The 17881-nt window shown below is 33.7% G+C and overlaps 1 protein-coding gene across 1 annotated transcript in view; it reads left to right on the top strand.

Moving 5' to 3' along the window:
* The window catches only part of MKLN1 (muskelin 1), a 240632-nt gene that overhangs the window by 26519 nt on the left and 196232 nt on the right, over positions 1 to 17881 (top strand). Inside the window, exon 2 of the mRNA XM_044679015.1 lies at positions 6950 to 7019. Coding sequence (XP_044534950.1) covers positions 6950 to 7019 — 70 coding nt within the window. The remainder of the gene's footprint in view (positions 1 to 6949; positions 7020 to 17881) is intronic.

Genomic DNA, 17881 nt, shown 5'->3' with positions numbered 1-17881 from the left:
CGACTTCCCCAACTTTGGTATTTTCCAATTCTTTGCCACAATATATATAAATATTTTTTACATCCTTAGTTGGAGTTAATTTTGCTTAGGACTAATCTTTTCCTTAAATTTGCACTACTTGTCCTCTTTTCCCTTTCCTTTTTGTTTCCTATTGTTAAATATATTTCTGTATGCAGTTCTATGTGTATACTTCTTTCCTTTGATCAGTTCAGATGAGAGTGAGGTTCAAGTTTTGCCTAACAGAACCATTCCCAGGTCTTTTGTCTAATTAGATTCACTTTATAACTTCTGATAATGATATGATTCTGAGGAGATTCATATATCATTTACCTATATTACACTGTAAGCAGTTCAATCTTGTTTATTCCCTTATAATTGTTAATGCATGTTTACATTTTTATGTTCTTATTAACTCCTTTGTTTGCAGTCCAAAGTTCATTTTTAGTTGTGGTGTTTTCATCAGAAATGCTTGGGATACCCTCTTTCATTAAAAATCCAATTTTCCCCTTTTGGATTATACTCAATCTTGCTGGGTATTAAGTTATTCTTGATTGTGTATAGTTTTTACATTTTGGAATAACATAGTCTACTTTGTAGTAGTGGCTGATAAAATGTATGTGATTTGGATTGTGCTTTTCCCCATAAGAGCTTCCTTGGTGTTACAGTGGCTCCTTGAATTCTTTCTTTCTGGCTTGCACTATATATTTAATTTTTTTTAACTTGAAAGCCCTGGATTTTGGCTCTGATATTTTTTTAAAACATTTATTAATATTCATTTTTAACATGGTTACATGATTCATGCTCTTACTTTCCCCCACACCCATGGCCGATGCACATTTCCATTGGTTTTAACATGTGTCATTGATCAAGACCTATTTCCAAATTGTTGATAGTTGCATTGGTGTGGTAGTTTCCAGTCTACATCCCCAATGATGTCCACCTCAACCCATGCGTTCAATCAGTTGTTTTTCTTATGTTTCCTCTCCTGCAGTCCTTCCTCTGAATGTGGGTAGCGTTCTTTACCATAAATCCCTCAGAGCTGTCTTGTGTCATTGCAGTGCTGCTGGTACAGAAGTCCATTACATTCTATTTTACCATAGTATATCAGTCTCTGTGTACAATGTACTTCTGGCTCTGCTCCTTTCACTCTGCATCAATTCCTGGAGGTCTTTCCAGTTCACATGGAATTCCTCCAGTTTATTATTCCTTTGAGCACAATAGTATTCCTTCACCAGCATATACCATAATTTGTTCAGCCATTCCCCCATTGAAGGACATACCCTCATTTTCCAGTTTTTTGCTACCACAAAAAGCGTGGCTATAAATATTTTCGTACAAGTCTGTTTATCTATGATCTCTTTGGGATACAAACCCAACAATAGTATGGCTGGATCAAAGGGCAGGCATTCTTTTATAGCCTTTTGAGCATAGTTCCTAAATTGCCAGCCAGAATGGTTGGATCAGTTCACAACTCCACAAGCAGTGCATTAATGTCCCAGTTTTGCCACATCCCCTCCAGCATTCATTACTCTCCACTTCTTTCATTTTAGCCATTCAGATTTTCAGGAAGTTTGTTGCTTGGGTGAGATAAGATTCTTGTGTCAGCTTGTCAATTTTCTTTCCATATTTCTCATTTCTTTTTACTCTAATACTATCAACTGTAAAAATATATTTAACTTTTTAATGTTTGTTTATGCCTGAACTGTTTTTTTTTTTTTGAGGCTTATCAACTTGGAGATGTTTTAGAATTATTCTCCTCTTCTGAATACCTCTTGAGAATCTCTGTCATCCCGGCATTTTATAGTGGGATCCTTTTAATGTTTGTTCATTCTTCCAGCTTAACTTTGGACTTTGTGTTATGACTGGCTTCTGACCACTTTTGAAAGGAATATCTGAACTGAATTTGTTGTCTCATGGCTGCTTTTTTGAGTTAATTAGTGTTGTGTTATCCAAAATCTCAAAGACTGGTCAGACTGAGGACCTACAAGCCCCTAAAGTGGTCTGATCAATGGCCATGTGATTACTGTCTTACTAGTTTGAGCTCTAGAAGTTCTTCACCTAGATTTGAACCTGAGCAATACATTTGTGGGCTTGTCCCTGGTTGTATTTCCTGTAGACTTCTTTTGGACTCAAGTAAGTTTTATTGGTTCAGAATGTCAATTCTTTGCTTTGGTTTGGAATTCCTGCCTTGCTTGTTTCTCTGCTGATTTTAGACTGGGCTTGAGGCTTGAACTGAAACCCACTGCTTTGCTTTTGGTGTCAGATCCAATAAGTTTTTGAGCTTGCTCCTTGTTTACTACATAGCCTAAGGTCTGAGACTACTTCTCTCTGGAAAGCCACATCTAGGCACAAGTTTTCTTAAAGTCTGTGATGTGGAACTGGGTAGTAGGTGAAGAAACTATTAGTTGGCACTGTTATAGCTCCCGGCATAATTGTTGTACCTTTCTGTGTTAGACTGGAACTTCTTGCAAAGCCTTTCTCTGTATTTAAGTGGTATAACTTTTGGTTGAAATTCTAAATTCATCAACAAGTTTTCATATAATTTGCTGGGGGCAGTAGATAGACTATTTTGGTTAAAATAGGTGAAGTTAATGGTGTGATAAATTCTCCAGAATTAATAATAGTGCTCTTTTATAGAAATATAGGGGTTAATCCTGTTGAAAAAGTAAATCTCTAGGCTAAAGTATTAGTTTTGAAAATAAACTCTTGATCACTGGATCATAGACTTAGAAGCAGGAGGATACTTGGTACAACCTCCTTATTTTTTATTTTTATTTTTTAAAAAACCCTTGCCTTCCATATTGGAGTCATATACTATGTATTGACTCCAAGGCAGAAGAGTGTTAAGGGTAGGCAGTGGGGGTCAAGTGACTTGCCCAGGGTCACACAGCTGGGAAGTGTCTGAGGCCAGATTTGAACCTAGGACCTCCCATCTCTAGGCCCGGCTCCCAATCCACTGAGCTACCCAGCTGCCCCCAACCTCCTTATTTTCAGATGAGGAAACTGAAGTCAGCAAGGTTAAGTGATTTTTCCTGAGATTATACAGATCGTAAGCATAAGAGATTAGATTTTTAAACCAAGTGCTTTTGATTCTGGAGTCAAGTATTTTTCACTGCTTTCTTCCTATGAAAAATAGAAACAAATTTTTTTTCTCATTTTCATTTACCAAAAATGTAAATAACTTATTTACATTACTGTTTTGAAAGTCTACAAACTAGGCATAAATATATCCCAATATTCTCAAAGGGAATCTTGATGATGATAAGTTCTACCACGTGGGCCTCCTATTTCTTAGCTCCTTTTTGGTCCCCAAATGCCGTCTTTGGCATGCATTCCATAGGTTCACCATTATGGGGCTAGGCAATAGGAGTTAAGTGACTTGTCCAGGGTCAAGCAGCTAGGAAGTATCTGAGGCCAGATTTGAACCCAAGACCTCCCATCTCTAGGTCTGGGTCTCTATTTACTGAGCCACTAACTTGTTTCTTTTATGATTTTTTTTTTTGAAGACTTGCTATTAGCTTAACCTTGGTGGTAGTTCTAATAGTTTAATGGTTATTCTCTTACTACAGAAACTTTGTTTAGCAATATTTATTCTACATGCCTTTAGGTGTTTGCCTTCATTGAATATTTATCACCAAAAGCATTCTTTAAATTTCCCAGAAACATGAATGGAAGTTGGGAATGGGAGGATCATTCATACAGTTGAAAAAACTGAGGGCTTGCTCTTTACATCCTGGTGCCCAAGAAAGATTGAAGTTCTTAGTCCCAGAGGGTCTAAGGGCTCTTTCTTGGTAAGGATACCAAGGTTGTTTGTAATAGGGGGTGAAGTTCCATATGGATCATCTTAGGTTTCTTGTTTGAGTATTAAAACTGTTCCATTAATCTCTTTTTACTTTTCTTATTTTTCCTTTTTGCTTCCCTTGACCTGAAGGGTATTTTATATACAGTCTGAATAGTAGTAAGTTTAATAATGAAATGCTGACACTCCTCAGCTCCTTATTGCTCTGGTTTCTGTTACCATTAAAAAAAAAACAACAAAAAAAACCCGCAAAACCTAAAATGTAAAGACTGAATTTTTCTTCCAGAAAGAATGCCTGTTGGTTCATGACTTTTCCTATATTCTCCACTCTTCTAGTGGTATTTTTACAATTACTCTTTTTACTCACATTTTTCTGGTAAGTTCAAATTTACAGCCATACAAGGTACAAGGAATGTGATCTGTAGTTTCACTAGTAGGGAATACTCAGGTGAAGATACTTCTTCCACTAACTCAGGCCATCACTTTCTCTGAACTTCGGTCTTTCAGTTTCCTAGAACACTGAGAGGTTGTCACTAACCCAGAGTCACACAGCTATTATGTGTCACAGGAGAAACTTCAATTTCTAATTTTAAGACCAACTCACAATCTACTATGACATACTACTTCTCCCCCTCCAATATATATCGTTATATGTACACATACACACACACATATATATTTGAGTTAAATTTTAGGGTTTTATCCAGGGATTTTTATTGAAGGTTTTTTTTGCCCAGTTAAATTTTAGAGTTCCTACTCGATTAGTGGGGCATATTTAACAGTTACTTCCATATACTTTCTAAGGAAAAACGGTTGTCCTTTTTAGTCCAGAAAAAGAGCCCTCCTTGGTTCTTTTTGACATTGGTGTAACTATTGTTCATTTTATTGTTACTTGACATGTTTAATAAATGCTTTTATTCACTCATTCATTTCAATGAAAGTTTCTAGCAAATTGTAAAACTATTAAAGTTTCTAGTTGTAAGGAGCCTTAGAAACTTCTCATCTGGTTTAATCCCCTAGTTTTACAGTTGAGGACCCTAAGGCACATGAGAATACATAAATTATTTATTTGCAGAAGATCAAAGATTGGAAACTCTGGTTTAGTAGAGTTTATAAACTCTAGTTTCTTGAATTCTAGCTCAGAGTTTAGTACTGCATTATTATACATATTGTTGTATAGTAAAGCACCTTGAATATTTTAACAAGAAAGTTAAGGAACTTCTCTGGGGCAAATCAATTAACTATGTAGTATCATTTATTTTAGTACAGTATCATTATAGTATACACTATAGTTACATTTTCCATTATTATAAAAACATATAATCATATCTACTTGTAAGCCTTTTTGGGATTAATACCTAAAATTGCCATTTTGGGAAGCATCATGATGAAATGTGTAAGTGACTAGGTTTTAGTTATCTTGTAAAGGGGAATTTCCCCATTGTAACTGATCTCTGCAGTACTGTCAGTTGCCTCTAGGTGGTAGAAGATGAATCTTTGAGTAGGTCTCTGAATTCTGTTTATCTTAGAAGATTTAGAGCTATGGAATATTAAAAGCTTTTATGAAATTATTTTCTCCATTAATTTGTACAACTTTTAAAATAGCACAAATAAAATTCTAGATGCAGAGTGGATACTTTGATTATTTATATTATTCCTCTTATCTCCTCCCAAGTTTTTATCTTGCTCCCATGTGGATCCAGAAGGGCATTTTTTGGTAATTCACTGTCTTACTAGATTGTTTTCTTTGTCCCTGAGTTACAGCTCTTCCTGATATTTTTTCCTCTTTCTGATTTATAATTATTGATGCCTTAATTCTCCCTCTAGTCTTAATTTTCTTCTACAAAACTTGACTTCCTTTCAGATATGTAACTAAATCTTATTTGACTCTTCCTCATCATCAACTGCTTGAAGGCAAAAAATCATTCTCCCAGGGTTTGAATCCTGACTCTGCCATTTAATTCTTCTAGGACAGTAGGCAAGTCACAACACTTCCCTGGACTTCATTTTTCTAATAGGGAAAAGTAAGGGCCTTTCTAGTTCTAATCAATGATTCCCCAACTGAAATCAATCTCTCCTTTTTCATATTTATTTCTAGAACTTTTTCTGTATTTTCTTTCTATTACATACTATTTTATCAATGAAATAAACATTTATAAATGCTTACTATATGCCAGGCATTATGCTAAGCAAGGGTAATACAAAGAAAGACTGTTTTTTTTCTTTTCTTCATATTCTCAGCATGTAGCATAGCTTCTGACATATACTTAATGAATGCTTGTTGACTGACTGACCAGAAATAAGGGAGAGTCCGTGCTCTCAAGGAACTTAAGTTTAATTAGGGAGATAGCACATGTAAGCAAATAGAATATTGACCTGCAGCCCTCGAACACATCAGTGGCATAGGGGTATGTCTACCCCAGTTATGTGAAGACTTCCTACAGCAGAATAAACAGATGAGAACAGTTTGTTCTAACAGTCATGAAGGTGACTGAAGCAGGCTCTGTGGGGAGCCTAAGGCTTGGTCAGACATTGGAGATTCCAAAATTATCCACCGCATCTCTGGCCATTGCCAGTACTCTTGACCTTTCTTTGTCTCACCACTAGACTTGAATGATTCATGGTGAGGTTGAGGATTTTGTGCAACTCTGCCTCACTTAAATCTATTTGGTGTGCCCGTCAAAGTATTACCTGTGATGCCAGTGGTCCTCTTTGAAAACAAAGGATGAACAACAGTAATATAGGATCCTAGACTATGACTGGAAAGGACAATTTCAGTCTGCTCCTCATTTTGTGTATAAGGAAACTCAGGATCAGAGAGGTTAATTGACTTCCCCAAGGCCACACAGCAGGGAAAAGGAGCCTATGCTTTCCTCTTGAGGAGTAGAACTTGACCTGGTGAAAACATTAGTTCTTCCTCCTGAGATGTAAGTAATTCCAATGAGAGGACTATAAGGAAAAACTATATTATAAAGAGATCTTACTGCATTGGTCTTTGGATTATTGATCTATGGCCTGATTACCTTACTTTTAAGTATTTACATAAATTTTTTGTTATCCATAATGAAAGAATTATGTGTAATACTGCAAATAGAGTCAATTATTGGGAGTGATTTGAACTTAAGATGTTTTTCTTTTCCTCTGTTTTAGGAATATTTTAGTGGATAAGCCAAATGACCAATCTTCACGATGGTCTTCTGAGAGCAATTACCCTCCCCAGGTAAGAATCTGATTTTGCTTTATAGGTTTAGCATGGTTTTCAGTAGTCATAAGTCAGGATTAATTTAGCAGCAGCATCATTTGATACCTAGAATTTTTTGCATCTTTTGTAATTTATTCAGATTTCTTCATAGCAAGCTAATTAAATTTCCCCTAAGTGTTGGAAAACTTATAGTCTGCAGTATTGTTTACAATCTTCTGCTTTCTCTAAATCAGAAATGGAAATCCTGATTTTTTTGTAGGACTTAATTTCTTCATGTGCTTTAGGAAATTTAGTTGATGTATATCAAGAAAAACTTCAGCTCTCTGAAATGTACGAGTGTTTATTGGGGCAGAAGTTTCGATTTTGCATATTTTGATTCCCCCCCCCCCTTTTTTTTTGTCTAATTTAGTCAATCTACAATGTATAGGAATTATCAATAGATTGGAGCTTCATGTTGCTGGCTTTTAGTTGAAGTTAATTCTGTGGGATTGCTTTGTTTTTGGAAACATGTTTATAAGTTCTTTTGGGTATATTTCATTAATTTAACTTACTTGGATGATGTCAGGATCTTGTACTTTTTTCCTGACAGAAAAGACCCAAAATTGCCTGCTTGACTGATACAATGGGAAATGTCAATAGAGTTTCTAGAGAAGTTAGTAGTATAATTGGTTGTTTTGTTCTTTTTGTGATACGTATTTTTTGCTGAATTATTTGTTTTAAATGGTATTTTTAGTTCATATTTTATTTTTTTTTAGTTTTTTAATTTTATCTTATTTAGGAATTCTCCTGCACTCAGTTTCTTATGTGTAATTAGAATTTGCTCCTCAGGACTTTCTCTCCCAGCAACCCATTTATGTTAGTATGTTAACATAAATACGCAAATGGGATGCTGAGAGAGGGAGAGAGAGAGTCCTGGGGAGCAAATTCTAATTACACACTTATCGAGCTAGTTTGCCTTCTTTTTCTCTCTTTAGTCAGAAAAAAAAGGCCTTACTATTAGAAACTCTTCACTATGATATTAAAATTTTATATTTAGCCATAGTATGAAGAACAAGTGGATTTTATAATTTTCTCTTATTTATAACTCTTGCATTTTTGATTCAAAGGTGGTAGTTAGATGTTAGATCTTTTTAGGCTTTGTACTACTATATTAGAATAACTTTGTTTTAACATATAGTAACACCTCTTTGTCTAGAACAGGGATTCTTAAAATACTTTTTAAAATTGTACTTCAATATGATTAGTTTAAAAAAAATAATCCTGTGTATTTATTTTTTGCATTTAGAAACATTGTTCAGAGAAAAGGTTTGCAGAGTTCACCATACTGCCAAAGGGGCCCATGACACAACTCCTAGACTTCTTGGTTTAGAGTTAAGAAGAACCTCTTCCTGTGTCAGTTCCCCTTCTTCCTCCCTGGGATGGAGTGGGAAGCTTTTCAGTAGCCAGAGTGTAATTTACAAAATCTATATACAAATATGTCTGTGCCTTTCAGATCCTCATTGCAACTTTAGATTGCAAGTTTAGATGTAATACATCTACTTTCCCAGTTCCCAACAATGTTGCTGTTTTTCTGTAGGTGGATGGGAAAGGATCAGGGAGTTGTTAGAGGCAAGCAACTTTGAAGAGAAAAATAATAGCTGGATATCTCAACAGCAGAAAGAACTGGAAAAAAAATTAAAAGTAGGAATAATTGGAAGGTCATTAGTAGTTTGAGACTATTTAGTGTAAGGGAGAAAGATCTTCCATATCTAAAAAGTGATTTACTGCACTGTGGTACCTTACTCATACCATTAATTACCATAATTAAAGATTACCATCACTATTCATAATGATGAACCAGAACAGTTAAATTATAATTTCATAATTCTTTTAAGAAAACCTGAAAAAGGGGAAGAAACTCCTTCTGTATTAATGCATTTAAAGAAAACTTCCATCAAAAATTTCTGAAAAGGAGAGGATGTTACATACTTGGAAAAAAGACTTTATTGCTACAAAATAAAAAAAAGAAAATATCAGTAATTACTGACTCACGGAACAGCTAGGTGCCACAGGATAGAGTGCTAGTTCTGGAGTCAGGAAAGACTCATTCTCCTTAGTTCAAATCTAGCCTCAGACTAGCTGTTTGACCTAGACAGGTCACTAAACCCTATTTGCCTAAGTTTCTTATCTGTAAAATGAGCAGGAGAAGGAAATGGGAAACCACCCCAGTGTCTTTTCCAAGAGAATACTGGTGTGGTCATGAAGAGTCAAACACAATTGAAAAATGACTGAACAACAAAATTGATCCATTTGCTTTGCCCTCTATATAAAATCTTAATGAGAATCAATTACACATCATACAGTTCATTATACATGAACTTGATACATATCTATATAGAAAGACCATTTTGTTGCTGTATTTGACTAAAGTTTGAAAAGGGAATTGACAGATCTTAGTAAAAGATATTTTATATAGAAGACCCCATAATTAACTGTTACACATTTGACTGGAAAGTACAGAGAACACAGTTTCTCAGGATTCTTATTGTTGCTTTTGTTTGTTTTTAATATAAAGACATTTGGCTTACTAAAGCAAAATGTTGCCTTAAGGTTTTTCCTCCAACAGTTGTTTCCCTTGCATAGGTCAAAATAATACACAAGTCCTTTAAGAATTTAACAAAAATAAACATTATTCAGCTATCTTTGTGTTAGTATTAATTTAATCATAAAACAGAGCTATTCTCACAAAAGATATTTGCTAGATAATGAGTTCTTTTAGACGCCTCTGTTTGTGGATAATGTTAAATTGATTTCATTGAGCTCTAAACATTGTAGAGCCATGCATAATGAGTGAACATAGGCTGAACATTACTGAGAAAAGAGTTTCCTAGGAAGAACTTTGTCAAAGGACATCTTTAGAAGGATATGTAATTGGGAAGGTATGTCAGTTTGTCATATAGCAAGAGATGGTTAGCTTGAGGGCTCCATTGATAGTCACATGTGTGAAGAGATCCAGGATTAAAGCTGAGTGGATTCTCTGTGGAGAGCTTATAGGAACACATGGACAGGACTTGTATAAAGGGAGGAGAAATGAATCAGAGCTCAGTGCATGGACTGTAGTCTCTACCCACATTGATGAATGGATTTATCATAGTGCCTAGATCTATCAAAGTGTATCAGAAATAGTTCCAATAACCATAGCAATCCTCTTTTAGAAAGATTGCTATACTGAATCGCAGAAGACTTGTGTTTGAGGCCACCCTTGCCACTAACTGCCTATATGACTTTGGGAATGTGGGCTTTATTGAGGCAATGAGGTGGTAGTACTACATAATCTTCAGCTTTCCTTTTCATCTCTAAAAGTTACCTACTCTAAAATTTGGTGTTTCAAAGGGCCAGCTTTGGTCATCTGGAAAAGCCATTGTTTTAATATCTCATTCTATGATGTTAAGTAAATGACATTTTAGGAAATGAGGAATATTGTTTGTTTTCTTAATGTATTCCTGATCCTTTTGAATAGTTTGTGTTGAGAATGGGAGACTTTTTTTGTTTGAAATATAAAGTTTTATCTGTTATTTCTTTTTTCCTTCTTAAACGTGGTATTCCCTACATTCCCATATATTGCATGGGTGGAATTTCTACACCCCCAATTATTGTTTTTTTTCCCCTTAGCAAATATTCCAATTTACCAAAAACACCATTTAAATTTTACCTTTTATACCTACCCATTATTTGTTCTTTTAAAAACTATTGCAAGGAATAGTGAAATAACTGTTAATTCTTCATCTCTATTATAATAAAGCTCCAATTCACTTTACACATAAAAAAAGAATTATTGATACCTTCTAAAAAAATCACCAATTTCTACATAGCTTTCTGCTCTCTCCTTTTTCCATCCCTCTCTCATCATGAATTGAATCTTCCCTCTAACCAAGAAAAGTGATTGAGGAAAAACAACTGATGGAGTGACCTTCTGGAATTAACACTCTGCTCCTTTAGACCCTCTCCTCTATCAAGAGAAAGAAGCAATGCTTTATTATCTATTTTAGAGCTAAAATTGGTTATTATAATTAGTCACAGTTTAGCTTTCACTTATTCTTTTCAATTTCATTACTGTAGTCATTTGGTCTCTTTTGCTTATGTTATGAATATTTTATTTTACATTCATTCATACAGATTTTCCCAAGTTTATCAGAATTCTTATTTCACAATAATTTTCTTTTACATTCACATAACCAAGTTTGTTCATCATTACCCCAATTGGTAGGCACAAACTTTACCCCAAAACCTTTAAATCAGTGATTTCACCCTTTCTAAACAAATGCATTTCATAAGGGCCAGATAACTTCAGAAAACATACATTTCAGATGAACTGGAACATGCTATGTCCCTAGGTTAGTTAAAATTTACTACAAGTAAAAATTTTTTTTTAATTAAAAAAATTTTAAACTATTATATACAAGATTGATTCTAAGTGTCTTATTTTCATTTTGATCTCTTGCTGAGGAAGGCCATTTAAAAGAGAAATACCTAATATCTTTGTAACTGGTCATAAGATGTTAGTGTGGCAAACTGTCCTTTCATTTTGCTCTTAAGTACACAGATGACTTAACTTGCTTCGTAGAGAGTTAGTATGAATAGAGAAATGGGCTGGGTATCAGAAGATTTGGATTTTAGCTTCTATGACTTTACTTTGCCAAATGTAGGCCTCATTTTTTCTCATCTGAAAAATACAGGTGGTGTTTTAGGCTTTTCTGCTTTAGCATCCAGTGATATTTGAGCTGTGAAAATAGAGCAACATACTTTTTTGTTAGATATTTTTATTAGCACTAAATGTACTTGGTAAAGTTTTAGGACTTGTTTTACATAATTTAAAATTTTTTCTTAAGTGAGAAAGATCATAAATGTTTTCACTTTAATCTTTTCTCCTTTGAAGGGGAAGCATCTAAGAGAAGATAACCTAAAACTTGTGAATGCAGAAAGATTCTCTTTATGGTTTTATGCTTTTGTAAGATTTTACCCTACCTCATGGGATTATAGTAAGGATAAAATAAGATAATATTTTTGAAGTCTATAAAGTATTTTACAATTAGATGTTATTGTATATGTGTAATTATCTGTTTTTCTTTTATTGATCCCTTTCATTTTTATATCACATTAATTTTCATAAATATCTCTGCCCATTAACCCACACCCAAATTATTCCTTCTAAAAAGTATTTTTTTTTTAAGGGGGGGAAAAGTCACTTAAGCAAAACTAGAAAGCACATTGATAATGTCTAATGGAATGTGCAATATTCTGTACCCTCTTAATGTGTCATTTTCTCAGTTCTGCTCCAAGGTCAAACTTGGTCGTCGTAATTAGATAATATTAATTTTTATTGTTCTTTCTATTTACATTGTTGTCGTCGTCATGTATATTTTCCTAATTCTGCTTACTTTACTTTTTATCAATTCCTATGCTTCTTTGAGTTCTTCATATATTTCATTTCCTATAGTGTTATAATATTCCATTATGGCTACTATGTACCTGAGTTTGTTTAGCTATTTTCCAGTCTAGGATACCTGTTTGGTTGTCAGTATTACTATTTTGCTGCCACAAAAAATGGAGGGGGTAGAGGCAGGGCTATGAAGTTTCTTCTTGACTAATTATCTAGTGCTAGGCTTGGAGTCAGGAAGACCCTAGTTCAAATCTTGCCTTTGACACCAGTAATAATAACTTTTATTAAGCATTAAGTGCACTTTACAATTACTATCTTATTTGATCTTTACAGTAATCCTGGGTGATAGATACTACTTTTATCATCCCTATTATACAGATGAAGAAACTGAGCAAACAGTTTAAATGACTTGTTCACACAGCTAGTGTCTGAGATCTGATTTGAACTCAAGTCTTCCAGATTCTAGGTCCTATTCTTTATCCACTGTGCCCCCTACCTATGTCTAAGTGCAGTTTTAAAACTTTAATGACTTCAGAAGTATATGTGCTACAAACTTACAAAAGAATATCATTTGAAAGATTATTTATATTTCTTTCATAGTTTTGTGAATTTTGAATAATAAAATTTCAATTTTAGTTAGATGGGTACTTTGTCATATTTTGTGTGTGTGTGAAATAGTTTTTGGAAGATGTTCTCAGACTGTGGATCAGTAAAGGAGATCCTTTTGCTTGTTTACCTTGCTCACTTGATTTATTTCCATTAGTTTTTACTTGTAGGGTCACATCAAAACCTTCATATATGCATTAAAGCCCCATTCTTTGTTTGGCCTTAAGGCTAGAATTAAAAGTGCAGTCCTTTCAGTCATTGAGTAGCACCTGATGAAAATTTTTACAAACTTAGAAAATTGAGTAGAGCAATGTATAGCACAAAGTGATGGTTATGTTGAATTTTAATAAGAATGATTACTCTAAATTTTTTTAAAATAACCTGCCAAATTTTTTTTATGTTTGTGAAATCTATATTTCTGAAGTTGTTAAAACTGAAAACTGCCCTGAGACTTATGGGATATGCTTTTGTGATTCTGAGTATGTTGTATCACTTTCTGAATGGAAAGTTCATTGTATTTGGAGCCAGTGGCTCTGAGTTTGATTTCTGGCTCTTTTATTCCATTTGGAACATTGAGTAAAGGGAGAGAAAGTAAATAAGCTTTTATATAGTACCTACCATGTACTTGGATTGTGCACTTCAAAAATATTATATAATTTGATCCTTAAAATATAAGTTCGTGCTATTATAATCTCCCTTTTACATTTGAGAAAATAGACAGACAAAAAGTTAAGTAACTCACCCAGGGTCACGCAACTAGTAATTGTCTCATGCCAGATTTGAAACTCCTGACCCAGTGCTTTTATCAACTATATTACCAAATATATAAATAATAAATAAGTGCCCATAAGCTAAGTCATTGTAACTTCCTTTGGTCTCAGTTTCCTCATCTATAAAATGAAGGAAGAGTTGGCCTCTAAGGTACCTTCTAACTCAAAATATATGATCCTATGTTCCTTTTAATGAGGAAAAAAGTTCTCTTTCCTGATGATACCAGAATGGAAACCAATGTGTTGCTCATTCTCCTGATAATGTGGTATAATCTGGGAGTGGGAGAAAGGGAGAAACTGAATGCTGAATTTGGGGAATCACAGGAACTTAGATTTAAAGCTTGAAAGTTTTTTGAAGACCATATTGGTCCACCTTTTCATTTTTACAGATGAGGAAACTGAGACCTAGAGAAGTTAACCTACTCCTGTTGCATAGGTAGTAACAGAGCCAGAATTCAAACTGATGTCCTAAAGTTCTGTATCCAATATTTTTTACACCTCACAGTACTGAATTGCAAACAGGATTAGAATGATAAAGATATAAATTAGCTTCTTCCGAATTGTTTAAAAACAAATCTTTATGATTTGGGAAAGTATAATTAGTTGGTAAAATGATGGTGAAATTTTCATAAAGCTCTGCATGGATGGCCTTAAGACTGACTCTCTGTGTCTCTCCCTCTGCCTCTCCTCCCTCTTTCCTCTCTCCCTTTCTCCCCTTCCTATCTTCTCTTTATTCTATCACAGTGCTATATGGTAATGCTAAACCTCTTCTAGTTAAGATATAATTTCCATTTTTTTATTGTAGGGAAGTCATGAAAGTTTAAATAACTTTCCCAGGGTTATAGCTTACTAAATGTCAGAGGATGGGTTGCTACTTTTTAGCATCATAGATGTGAATAGAATGAAATTAGACTTCCTCTTGAGTATGTAGTGGGATAAATTGGATGGATGAAATGATCTCATGAGAATTTTAGTTAGATCTATCACCTAATTAATTTGTGTCATACATGTAACTATTTTCACACTCTAAGACCTTATTAACAAGTAGTGAAACACATTTTCTTTCTCTTCTCTTTATTTGCTCTCTGGTGGAGGTATGAATGAACAATGAAATGAGTAAAAGATAGGTGGCAGGACAGAAAAAGATGAAAAGCCATGGCTCATCCGCAGATTGGGTCATCAGAAGAAGTAAGGTGCTAGGTAAGCACAGATAAGTATCATTGTTCCAGTAAAAGCACAGAATTTACCAGTTCAAAAAAGCAAAATTATGTCTGATGAACATTTCCTTTTATGGGACTTGTGAATAAATTTTTATAGAGAAATGTAGTTCAAGAAATAAAATTTATATAGCATGAAAGCATGTTTTAATAATTTAGGAGTGTTGAATATGATGTCTTGATATTTATATAAATGACTATATTCCTATATAATTAAAAATTACTTGTTTTAAATAAGCAAAACAATAATTGGATAGGTATGGAAATTACATCTATGATTTGATGGCTCAAATTTCCTTTAGTGACCAAATTATAATTTACTAAGATTGTTTAATAAATTATGTTATGGTAAGCATTATAAATGATTATATGTATGATGTTTGTATATTGTCATTAATATTTCTAAAATTATGATTATGAAAGGGAAAAATTGTTAGTTGTCACTTTTGAGTTCTGTACTTATACAAAGAAGGTTCATTTATTGACAAGTATTTTAAACATTTAAATTAAACTTAAAGAAAAATGAAGCAGATAGGGTAAATAGCATGTTTTAGCAGTGGTTGATGTTTTAGTGATTAGACAAATTCATAATGCAGAATAAAATATCCATATTCTGCTTAACTTACTCAAAAGTAAACTTGTGACAGTAAATTTTTTGAATCAAGTAATTAAGTGCCTCCAGGAAGTGCTAAGAAAAGTGGTTCTTAAATTCATTTTGTTTTGAGTAGTTGATAATGTTCATCTGAATACCAAATTGCAGAGATGACTAAAAATAAACAATGAAATAAACTTTAATAGCCTCTTCACGAAAAACATTTTTTTTCTTGTTTTATGAAAAGTATACAATTTTAGTTGGGTGCTAGAAAAGGAGACTAAATTGCTAGACAGAAGCACTGTGCTCTGTTTCATAAATGCCTCAGATACCAAATTACTATCAAAAATTAAAATAAGCAAATTCTGTGGAAGTTTCTTTAAGGAACCCAAACTCCAAGATTTTGATCTCAGTTTTCTTAATATTGTGCAGTGCAGGCTTAGTTGTCATATCTGACTTGTTACTATTTGCAAAGAAGAATCTTTAGAATATACCATGTATACCAACTATGTAAATACTCTTTTGTCCTATGTTCCTGGAGTTCTTGCAAGATGATATTATGGGTTCTTTTTCTTATTTTTTTCTTATCCAGTGCTGAGAAGAGAGAGGAGGGAACTGGATAATGGAGTTAGCCTCTTTTAATTTTGTCCTAGTTTGCACTACTTCCACTCTTCTGTTTCTTTTCTCATGCCTGACCTACAGCATGGAGCTTTTTTTCTTTCTCAAGTCCAACTGTATTATTCAATAATTTAACCAGTATAATATTGTGATTATTTTTTGTCATTTTTTGCTGGCTCTCATGCTATTAAAGGACATCCTATTGATGCTATACTTTGATGCCTAATTAGGAAGGTGACCTTGAATTCTTAAAGGCTGTGCCAGTGGAGTATAATCTTTGCCAGATTGTGTGTCTGTTGTTTAGGAACAACTGAGCTAAGTTTGGAGGGGCTCTCTACCAGATCATTGACCATTGATTAGGAATTGAATTTTTGGCCACTATGACTTATGAAGATCATCTACTAAAGTACAGGTTGCATTCTGCCTGGTTTTTCTCACACCCTAGTAAAATCACAGGTGTTCTTGGAAAAAAAATGCTTTTTTAAAACTCTTACCTTCCCTCTTAGAATCAATACTAAATATTGGTTCCAAGACAGAAGAGTGGTAAGAGCCGGGCAATAGGGGCTAAGTAACTTGCCCAAGGTCACTCAGCTAATAGGTGTCAGAGGCCAGATTCGAACCCAAGACCTCCATCTCTAGGCCTGGCTCTACCCACTATGCTATCTTGTTGCCCCCTGTTCTTGAAATATTGAAGTGTAAACATTATATAACTAGTTAGTTACAGTAGAAAATTATCTAGTTTTCTAAGTATTTAATTAGTTTCAAGACTATTTTTAAGGATGGATTTTCTTCATGTATTCCTTGTTTGAAAAAAATTTTTTTATTTGAAAATTTTCATCCTTTACTTTCAACAAAATGCTTAAATTTTCTGGGCAATTGATTCTGGGACGAAAGCCCATGTTTTTAAGTGGTTCATATGTCATTTCCAAATTATTTGGTTCTCTTTCTCAAAGTTCTTTTTGGCAGTTCACTTTTTTTCTTTGTGGTGTCTTTAGGATCATAATATCATGTTTTAGAACTGGTAGGTACCTTAGAGGACATCTTGTCTAGCCCTCTAATTTAACAATTCCATTTATTCATTCATTCATTCATTCATTCATTCATTCATTCGCTCATTTATTTATTTATTCAGTCAGTCATTTATTTATTCATTCATTCATTCATTTGTTTATTTATTTGTTTGTTTATTTGGCCAGTTATTTATTTATTTATTTTGCAGCCATGGCTCAGCAATTAAGTGATTTGTCCAGTTGGGGTGTGAACCTATAATTTCTTAATTCTAGCACCACTACATTTAGTTTTTATTTAACTTTATATTCCTTACAAAGTAAAAATGAAGTTGAATTTATTTCTGCCTGTTAGAAATTTGAGACTTTGAGCAGTTTCTTGAACTAGTAATCAAATTCAGTTATTTTTGTTGATTGAGACCCCAGTTATTTTGATACTTTGTCATTGTTCTGTCTTCCAAATCTATCACTTTATCTACATATTTTTAGATTTTCTGAGTTTGTGTGTTTTGGTGTTTTTTTGTTTTGCCATTTTTTGTTTCATTCTTTTAGCAGACCTACTTTTGTTTTTTCCATTGATGTTTCAAATTCTTTTGTCCTCAATTTTTATGAGTTTTACTGTTTACTGATTTCTTATTTACTGTTATTTTC

Source organism: Gracilinanus agilis, chromosome 5 (assembly GCF_016433145.1).
Source record: "Gracilinanus agilis isolate LMUSP501 chromosome 5, AgileGrace, whole genome shotgun sequence".
Taxonomy (NCBI): Eukaryota; Metazoa; Chordata; class Mammalia; order Didelphimorphia; family Didelphidae; genus Gracilinanus; species Gracilinanus agilis.
The sequence above is the reverse complement of the archived record's forward strand: the minus strand, read 5'-3'. Positions and strand labels throughout refer to the sequence as shown.